Source organism: Rutidosis leptorrhynchoides, chromosome 2, assembly GCF_046630445.1.
Source record: "Rutidosis leptorrhynchoides isolate AG116_Rl617_1_P2 chromosome 2, CSIRO_AGI_Rlap_v1, whole genome shotgun sequence".
Classification (NCBI taxonomy): domain Eukaryota; kingdom Viridiplantae; phylum Streptophyta; class Magnoliopsida; order Asterales; family Asteraceae; genus Rutidosis; species Rutidosis leptorrhynchoides.
Window position 1 is genome coordinate 75039147 of NC_092334.1, and position 10747 is coordinate 75049893.

A 10747-nucleotide genomic window follows, 5' to 3' on the forward strand; every position below is an offset into this window, starting at 1 on the left:
GACGTTTATCGATGATACTTCTCGAAAGGTGTGGGTATATTTCTTACGGACGAAGGACCAGGTGTTCGATTACTTCAAACAGTTCCATGTCATGGTAGAACGTGAGACAGGAAAAAAGTTAAAGTGTCTTCGATCCGACAACGGCGGTGAATACTCTTCCAGGCAGTTCGATGCCTATTGCAGATCATATGGCATCCGACATGAGAAGACGGTCCCACGTACCCCTCAACATAATGGTATAGCAGAAAGAATGAACCGAACAATCATGGAACGTGTTCGGAGCATGCTCAGTATGGCTAAGCTGCCAAAGCCATTCTGGGGAGAAGCAGTCAGAGCCGCTTGTTATTTGATCAACCGATCTCCATCAGTACCACTGAATTTTGAAGTTCCGGAGAAACTTTGGTCTGGAAAGGATCCATCATACTCTCACTTAAGAGTATTTGGATGTTTGGCGTACGCACATGTATCCAAGGAGCTCAGGCAGAAGCTGGATGCAAGGACCACTCCATGCATATTCATAGGCTATGGAGATGAAGAATTTGGATACAGATTATGGGATCCAAAGGAGAAAAAGGTGATCAGAAGTAGGGACGTGGTGTTCCATGAAAGCCAGACAATAGAAGATATTGAAAAACCCACAATATCTCAGAAGTCAAATGTTGCTGCTCAGGTGCCAGAGGCAACAACGGAATCATTCATGAGAAATGAATTTTCAGTGCAAGAAGAAATGCCAGAAGTAGAAGATAATGAGGAAAATGACGGTGCTGAGCAGGGGGAGCCACAACCTCATCTGCCAGACGTTCCAGAACAATCACAAGGTCAAGATGATGGTGGATCTCCTCAGAATGTTCCTGAAGTTCGTAGATCTAAACGAGGTCGGATTCCATCGAGTAGATATCCAGAATCCGAGTACCTTCTACTTACTGAAGATGGAGAACCGGAGAGTTTTCATGAAGCAGTAACTCATAAGGATAAAGAAAAATGGTTGCTCGCAATGCAGGATGAGATGGATTCTCTGCAGAAAAATCAAACTTATGAGATTGTAGAACTTCCACGCGGGAAGAAGGCAATGAAAAATAAATGGGTGTTCAAGCTGAAAAAGGATGGTAGTGGAAAAGTGGTGAAATACAAAGCACGACTTGTAGTCAAAGGATTCCAACAGAAGAAAGGGATTGATTTTGACGAGATATTTTCACCAGTAGTCAAGATGACTTCAATTAGAGTCATACTTGGATTGGTCGCAAGTATGAACTTGGAGCTTGAACAGATGGATGTAAAGACAGCTTTTCTTCATGGAGATTTACATGAAGAAATTTACATGGAGCAGCCAGAAGGTTTTGAGGTTTCAGGAGATAATCTCGTATGCAAGCTGAAGAAAAGTTTGTACGGTTTAAAGCAGGCACCTAGGCAGTGGTACAAGAAGTTTGACTCGTGCATGGTGAGTCACGGGTACAAGAAAACTGCAGCAGATGAGTGTGTCTACATTCAGAAGTTTTCTGAAGGATATTTCGTTGCTCTTCTACTTTATGTAGACGATATTTTGATCGTAGGGAAAGACGTAACGAAGATCAACCAGCTGAAGAAGGAACTCTCTAAGTCTTTTGACATGAAAGACTTAGGACAGGCTCAACAGATTTTGGGAATGCAGATAACCAGAGACAGGAAGAATAAAAGGTTATGGCTATCTCAGGAGAAGTATATTGAACGAGTGCTTTCACGTTTCAATATGAACAATGCCAAACCTGTTAGCATTCCATTAGCCAACCATTTCAAGTTAAGCAAAAGTTCTTGTCCCTCATCCAAGGAAGAGATCAGGGAGATGTCGACAGTACCATATTCTTCAGCAGTTGGAAGTTTGATGTATGCAATGGTGTGTACAAGGCCCGATATTGCTCATGCAGTGGGAACGGTGAGTCGTTTTCTCTCGAACCCCGGGAAAGAGCATTGGGAGGCGGTAAAATGGATTCTCAGATATCTTAAAGGTACAAAGAATCTATGTCTTTGTTACGGGGGAGCTGATCCAATCTTGGAAGGCTATACAGATGCGGATATGGCCGGAGATCCTGATAGTAGGAAATCTACTTCAGGATTCATTTACACTTTTGCAGGGGGAGCTGTTTCATGGCAGTCAAGACTACAGAGGTGTGTTGCATTATCCACAACTGAAGCAGAGTATATTGCTGCCGCAGAAGCTGGAAAAGAAATGTTGTGGTTAAAGCGTTATCTTCAAGAATTTGGAATCAAGCAAAAGGAGTACAAGGTATATTGTGACAGTCAAAGTGCTATAGATTTGAGCAAGAACTCCATGTACCATTCTCGTACAAAACATATTGATATTCGCTATCATTGGATACGCGAGGTAATTGATCGACAACTGTTGAGACTAGTGAAGATCCATACAAAGGAGAATCCTGCGGATATGTTAACAAAGGTGGTGACTCGAGAGAAGTTGGAGTTATGCAGAGACATAACTGGAATGTTCGTGGATTCGGCTGGAGGGGGAGAATTGAAAGTTTCCAGCCTACAATCTAGAAGCTCACCTTCTAGATGTTCAAAGTAGCCTTCTTTGAACACCATGTAGAAGAAGCAAAGATGAACACGATGACGGCCGCCCACCATCTCCGTTCACACCCTTCCACCGCCATAGAATTTTTACTATAAATAGATGTGCAAACCTCAATTGTAAATCATCCTAAATCACTCAGAGAAGTGTAATCACAACCTAGAGAGTGTGTGTGAGCTTGAGAGTTTTTTTTTAAGAGTTTTGTAATACTCTGTAAATCTATTCTTGTGAGTAATAGAGTTGTTTTTCTCTCAAATTTATATCTCCCAACGTCCAGACGATTCCCTCTTCCTAACATTGTTCACTTCTGCAGTATACTGACTAATTTCCTCCCTTGTGATTAGGGAAATCCTTGCAGATTATAATGAAACTTGGGTGAAGTTTGCTGCCATGATTCAACTTGAATGGGAGCAAATGGGTAACTTGGAGTATTTTAAAATCACATACTCAAGAAAGTACCATTTTATTTTTAATCTAAACTAATACTAGCTAGATATTTTACTAATGCAGCATGACAGCATGGGCCTTAAAGGAGGATTTAGTAACTTCATCTTCAAACAAATGTACAACAAAAAACAGTTTTCTTCCTCTTCTGAAACCCTCATCTCCTGGCACATTCAGATGGTGATGATTCAGTTTTTGAAACTAGGGAATCTGAGTCTTATGAACCTAAAGTTGTACCAACAGTGGCCGACAGAAGGTGAAAATTTTTAACTTGTTACTTTAGATTGGTTAATTTGGGTTATAATTAATCTCTAACGGGTTAAGTGGGTAAAATCAAGAAACTGAATCTAAAAGGAAATGGACTGCAAGTTGCCTCAAAATGTATTTTTGATGCATAAAGCATCCTCAACCATTTTTAGGATAGATAGATTCATCATACTGATATATCATAAGTTTATGTGACAACTATTATATATGTAAAATTCCAACTTTTTTGACAAACTGGGTTTCGTGTTAACCCAACTTGGCTTGTACAAAAGGTATAAGTTTTAACCTGTAACTGCTATGTTGCGCAAGCCTCCCATTTTTGCCATCTCAACTGATTGTGATAGTTTAGATCATCAGGCTACTAATTAGGTCTGCTTTTCTTTTCTCCTGGCAGGAAAAATTGCTGTTTATGATACCAAATTGAAGAGAAATGAAGCAGATTTACGAATTCTGAAATTGCAGATAGGCTGGCTCTAATCTGTAGTATGTTTATAGTAAATTCATGGTTATCCATGTCCATCTTCCTAAATTGTTTCACCAGAAGCGTTAAAGATGTGGATTATTATTGTAATCGCTATTAGCACATTCATCAGTTGTTTATTTAGATAGACAACAAAGTGTTGGAACCCAAGCCGGCCCTTACTAAAGATGTACCCATTTCCACTTGATTTTGTTTTGACCCGTTACTCAATCCTGCTACCCTGCCTATTTTGACATCTCTAATGTTTATGATTATCATTAATGTTTATAAACTTATTAGTAGTTTATTATGCAGCAAGATATATTGAAACTTCTTCCGGACGATGAAGAAACACAAGAGATTGCTCGGAAGTTTCTACCGCCAGCAGACCTTTATTCAGTTATGCCTCAAGGTTCAAAATTGTGATACTTTTGACTTAAAACATGTATTTAAAATTTTGTCCAACTGATTTACTAATTGACTTGTAATATGTTTGTTAGATATAGTTCGGACACACATTAATAAGTTGTTATTTGATATCTTTTAAATTTTCTGGTATATTTTATTTGTAGCCATATACATATACAGTAATGGAGTAATATATAATATTAATATATAATGTAATAGCTTTTCCAAAAAAATATATAATGTAATAATAATAATAATATAGAATATAATTGTTTTTTTGTCATATTGTCATTGGTGGCTGAGAATCAATAACAGCAAAAAATCTACGACTCACGTGGCAGAAGGAGGACCTCCATCTCACCCTCAAAATCACAAACTAAATCCAGTGAACCAATCAGATGATGCTTACTTGGATACATCCTAATCCAATAATCCATTCAAATTCCATATATAACCCCCTCCACTTCTCCAACATCTATTCACAACCTTTTCAAACAAACATCCCCTTCAATCTTCCCTTGAAACAAATGGCAACTTCTGCAATCCAACAGTCGGCATTCGCCGGCCAAGCGGCTTTGAAGCCACAAAACGAGCTCGTTAAGAAGACCGGCAGCTTCAATGGCGGCCGCTACACTATGCGCCGCACCGTTAAAAGTGCACCACAAAGCATTTGGTAAGACACATTCATCATCTTTCATTCTTTATTTACTTACTTATACATGTAGGGATGTAGATTTTATATTAGTTCACAAATCATATTTTTCCTGCTATCAATAACAGCAGCATACAAGTTCAACCCTTAACCTATACATATATGCATAATTAGTCCCCCTTTTTATTAAACAGCATTCAATCTGGGTGCCAGCAACTACACCTAAGATTTTTGTTTTGAACAATTATGTTCATACTTGATATACTCCAATAAAATGCTTTATTAGGAAAAAGTTTTCAAATTTCATTGATGAGTGATTTGTAAGAACCAACAACACATAATTGATATGATTATTGGTTTTAACAGGTACGGCCCGGACCGTCCCAAGTACTTGGGCCCATTCTCCGAGCAAACCCCATCATACCTAACCGGTGAGTTCCCAGGTGACTACGGGTGGGACACTGCTGGATTATCGGCTGACCCCGAGACATTCGCCAAGAACCGTGAGCTTGAAGTGATCCACTCTCGGTGGGCCATGCTCGGTGCACTCGGGTGCGTTTTCCCCGAGGTTCTTTCCAAGAATGGTGTCAAATTCGGTGAAGCGGTCTGGTTCAAGGCAGGATCCCAAATTTTTTCAGAAGGTGGGCTCGACTACCTTGGAAACCCTAACTTGGTCCATGCCCAAAGCATTTTAGCCATTTGGGCTACTCAGGTTGTCTTGATGGGCCTTATTGAAGGGTACAGAGTTGGTGGGGGCCCACTTGGAGAAGGACTTGACAAGATTTACCCTGGAGGATCTTTTGACCCACTTGGATTGGCTGATGATCCAGAAGCATTTGCTGAATTAAAGGTTAAGGAGCTTAAGAACGGACGGTTAGCCATGTTTTCGATGTTCGGGTTCTTCGTTCAGGCTATTGTAACAGGAAAGGGCCCGATTGAGAACTTGTTTGATCATCTTAATGATCCAGTAGCTAACAATGCATGGGCTTATGCTACCAACTTTGTACCCGGAAAATGAGTTGAATATAATATAAAAATGTGATGATCCTTGTGCAATATTAGTAGCAGAAACTGTGTGAAACAATGCCTTATCTGCAAAGAAAATGCAAATTACAACATCAATATAGTTGTCATTTTGATCATGAACACAAAGTGTATAATAATATGACTAATGGAGTATAAACATTAAAATCGTCACTGATATCTATCTTAGTAATTTGATTAAAATGAAATAAAGGTGATGTAGTTAACAGATGGGCCAATTTGTACCAGTTTATGTGATAGTCATCATAATTCATAATGTAAGTTACAATAATTCGGTTTAACTCCTTACATAAAACAAGTGCCAAAAAAATCAACTTATTCTCCTTTTTGGCTTTTTCATAATTTCTTTGTTTTCATTTTTTATGGCTCAGAATCAAGCAACCACAAATATGACATCCACGTGGCAGAAGGACCACCATCTCATTCATCAGAATTAAAAACCAAATCCAATAGACCGATAAGGTAATGCTGACTTGTACGCATCCTAATCCATCAAACTTTAAATTCAGTATATAACAGTTCAGTGATGGTTTCAAGTGGTTTCCAGCTTAATCTTTCTAGATGTTCAAAGTAAGACATCTTTGAACAACTCATGAAGAAGAAGTAAACTTGAACACGATGACGGCCGCCAACTTCCGCCAACCTTCCTCGTTCACACCTATCTACCGCTATAAGATCTTAGCTATAAATAGAGGCGCAAACCTCAGTTGTAAATCATCCCAAATCACTCAGAGAAGTGTAGTCACAACCTAGATAGTGTGTGTGAGTTTGAGAGTTTTTATAGTTTTGTAAATACTCGTGTAATCTATTCTTGTGAGTAATAGAGTTATTTTCTCTCAAATTTATATCTCCCAACGTCCAGGCGATCCTATCTTCCTAACAAGTGGTATCAAGAGCTTGGTTAGAGACGTTGGTTGAGTTTTTGGGTCTTCTGAAGTTTCCTCAAAATCCAATTTTGAGTGTACCATTGGATTCGTCTCGTCGAACCGAGTCCAACGCAAAAAACGGTGACTTAAACGGAGTTATAACGAGCCCAGAAAACGCGATCAAAGTTTGGTCAACTCGCCGGAGAAGACGACCGGTGCCGGAATTTTCGTCGGAGAAGAAAGTCCTGTAGCAATTCACTGTAGCAGTCCTGTAGCAATTCACTGTAGCAGCTGGCGGAACTGTAGCAAGTTCCTGTAGCAGTACTGTAGCAGTGCTGTAGCAGTACTGAAATTTTACAATTTGGTCCCTAAAATTTGCAGAATTTCATTTTTGGTCCCTGAAGTTTATAAAAATTATAATTTTACCCCGTAAGTGGAATTTAAGCCGCGAAGTGTCTATTCCACCATTTTCAACCGTTCCGGATGTAACGGTGATTTCTGTTTTCTACAATTCAACCCCGTTTGTGTTGAAAAATTATTTGTAAGGTGATAATGTCCATAGAAGAGTCAACATCATCTTCGGGAGCTATGATTATGCTCACAGCCACAAACTACACGCTGTGGAAACCTCGGATGGAAGATCTCCTCAGCTGTAATGATTTGTTCGATCCTATTGAATTGAAAGGTATACACCCTGATTCTGCCAAAGAGAAAGATTGGAAGAAATCAAACCGAAAAACTATTGGTCAGATCCGTCAATGGATTGATCATAGTGTCTTCCACCATGTTGCACAAGAGACAGACGCATATGCCCTCTGGAAAAAGTTGGAGGACATGTACCAGGCCAAGACTGCTCGAAATAAAGCCCTGCTGATGAGGCATTTAGTCAACATGACGCTTAAAAGTGGAACTTCAGTTTCCGAGCATACCAGTGAGTTCTAGAGCTTGGTTAACCAGTTATCGTCTGTAGAGATGCCGCTTGGCGATGAAGTTCAGGCGCTACTGCTACTGTAACGACCCGTCAAAATCGCTATTGACGCGGCACGTTAATCATTGATTCCACAGTGAGGTTTTGACCTCTATATGATACGTTTTGATAAAATATTGCATTCATTAAAATAAGTGACTTTCTAAACATAGAAAGTTATAAACATGTGGGCGAGTGCTTAGGTATAAGCAAAACCCCGAAATACATAAGTCTTTAATTTACAGGTTGACATCACAGTCCAATTATTTATTACACATCGCAGTTTTATTTTGAATGCAATAAACTTTGTACAAAGCATGAGAGACTCCATGCAGGCAACAAGCACATCACAGCGGAAGCATTCTAAGGACCTGAGAATAAAACATGCTAAAAAAGTCAACACGAATGTTGGTGAGTTATAGGTTTAATTGCTCGAGTCATAAACATGTATAAAGATAGACCACAAGATTTCATCAAAAGTTTATCAATAGATTCTACGTAACAGAGCACCCTGGTAACTAAACTTAACGCTATAGTGATAATTACCCCATTCGTTTTAATACACGCAAACCAACGTGTCTTAAACTCAAATAACATACGTCCGTTAAAAGGCTAGCGCTCTAGCTCGGACGGGGATGTCAAGCCCTATGGATCCATATACAATTATTCGCGCCCACCAGTCCATATCCTATGTACTGGCAGCTACTAGTTACCAAAGCTAAGGGATTTTCGGTTTAACTCAGTGTAGAATTTAGTATGTACTTGTGTCTTATCGCGTTTAAAATAAATTGCATGTATTCTCAGCCAAAAAATATTTAAAGTATTTAAAAAGGGAGACTATAAACTCACAGTTCAATATTGCGATTCAATATTGTAGGTAAATTGCGTAGACGTAATGATGGTAGACGACTGTATGGTTGGCCTTGGATTCAAGAACAATACCCCCGAACAATACCCAATATTTCCTTAGCTTAAAGCGGTTTGAAACCCGAATTAAAACACCCTCGTATATATCTTATTATTATTAAACTTAAATTATAATTATAATTATAATTATAATTATAATTATAAATATAAAATTTGATTAAAGAAAATTAAAGTGTGAAGAGTTCGTGCAGAAATCTGGCGTATTTATAATACTTTTCGATTTACTGTAGCTCATGCGATCGCATGAGTTTTCAGTGTTTTTGCCATGCGATCGCATGGCCGCCTTTTCCGTTTTTGTTTGCTAGTTCGTCGACATCAAATAGTGTAACGTAGCAATAGTGTTACTGCAGCAAAATAGTGTTTACTGTAGCAAATAGTGTTACTGTAGCAAAGTCGTTTTTCACTGCAGCACTGTAGCAAAATACGGTTTCACTGTAGTAAATAGTGTTTACTGTAGCAAATAGTGTTTTACTGTAGCAAAGTCATTTTTACTGTAGCAAATAGTGTTTTACTGTAGGAAAGTCGTTTTTACTTGTACATATATATATATATATATATATATATATATATATATATATATATATATATACATATATACATATAATTGTTCATGAATCGTCGAGAGTAATCAAAGGTAATTGTATATATGAAACAGTTCTAAAATTTTGAGACTCAATCTAACAGAGTTTGTTTAACGTGTTAAAATAATAAATCGTATAGAGAATTGGTTTAAATAAGTCAAAAAATTTTGGGTCATCACAGCTACTTAGTTCCCTTCTTGATAGTTGGGAAACGCTGGTAGTAACACTCAGCAACTCAACTCCGAATGGCAAACTTACCATGTCAATGGTCAAGGATGCCCTATTCAGTGAAGAGGCGAGGAGAAAGGACATGGGCACAGATCAGACCCATGCCTTTGTTACGGAGAATCGGGGGAGACAGCGAATGAGTAGCAAAAATAAATGTAGAGGCAGAAGCAAGAGCAGGGGCAGGTCAGCTGATGGCAGAAAACCAACATATAAATGCCATCATTGTGGATTAGAGGGACATATGAAGAAGAACTGCTATAGATTGAAAGAGGAACAAGGTCAAAGCAGTTCACAGTCGAAGAATAAGGGTGGAGAAATATTAGTGACTATCTCTGGTGATGTCGCTTATTGTTCAACCCATGATGAGACATACCTTCACGTCTCACGAGAAGATACGGAATGGGTGGTAGATACTGCAGCTTCCTACCACGTGACTCCAAACAAGGAATACTTCACAACATACAAAGCTGGTGACTTTAGAGCTGTGAAGATGGGAAATTCCAGTTCCGCTGAGATTGTCAGAATTGGTGATGTCAAGATAAAGACAAGTTCCGGTAGTACGATCACTCTGAAGGATGTCCGCCATGTGCCAGATCTTCGGCTGAATTTACTTTTCGGAGTAGCTCTCGAAAAACAGGGCTATGATAGTCATTTCAGTAAAGGCACATGTAAATTGTCAAGAGGCGCTATGATAGTCGCTCGAGGACACATTTGTAGCATACTATACAAAACTCATGTGAAGATCTGCACAGACAGCCTTGATGTTGCAGAAAAGGAGGCTTCACAAAATTTATGGCACCAGTGACTCGGTCACATGAGTGAGAAAGGGTTTTCTACCCTAATAAAGAAGGAGCTTATCAATGTAGACAAGGACGCTGCACTAGATCCTTACAATCATTGTCTGTTTGGTAAGCAGCATAGAGTCTCGTTTAATTCCTCTTTAACAAGAAAATCAGAGTTACTTAGTCTGGTACACTCTGATGTATGCGGTCCCTTAGAGGTTGAATCAATTGGCGGCAATCGATACTTTCTGACGTTTATCGATGATACTTCTCGAAAAGTGTGGGTATATTTCTTGCGGACGAAGGACCAGGTGTTCGATTACTTCAAACAGTTTCATGTCATGGTAGAACGTGAGACATGAAAAAAGTGAAAGTGTCTTCGATCCGACAACGGCGGTGAATACTCTTCCAGGCAGTTCGATGCCTATTGCAGATCATATGGCATCCGACATGAGAAGACAGTTCCGCGTACCCCTCAACACAATGGTATAGCAGAAAGAATGAACCGAACAATCATGGAATGTGTTCGGAGCATGCTCAGTATGGCTAAGATGCCAA

The 10747-nt window shown here is 39.1% G+C and overlaps 1 protein-coding gene across 1 annotated transcript; it reads left to right on the forward strand.

Annotated features, from left to right (window-relative positions):
* The first annotated feature begins 4605 nt into the window (after positions 1-4605).
* LOC139894343 (chlorophyll a-b binding protein 36, chloroplastic) lies at positions 4606-5850 on the forward strand. Its single transcript, XM_071877580.1, has 2 exons — positions 4606-4815; positions 5161-5850. The coding sequence occupies exons 1-2, from the start codon at positions 4670-4672 to the stop codon at positions 5810-5812; spliced, it is 798 nt and encodes a 265-aa protein (XP_071733681.1). The 5' UTR covers positions 4606-4669; the 3' UTR covers positions 5813-5850.
* The last annotated feature ends 4897 nt before the right edge of the window (positions 5851-10747 follow it).

What these genes read in the sequence shown, in the direction of transcription:
- LOC139894343 (XM_071877580.1), top strand. Translation starts at nt 4,670, where the DNA reads ATGGCAACTTCTGCAATCCAACAGTCGGCATTCGCCGGCCAAGCGGCT. An exon ending in AGTGCACCACAAAGCATTTG is followed by an intron (nt 4,816 to 5,160) that starts GTAAGACACATT and finishes TGGTTTTAACAG; the next exon opens with GTACGGCCCGGACCGTCCCA.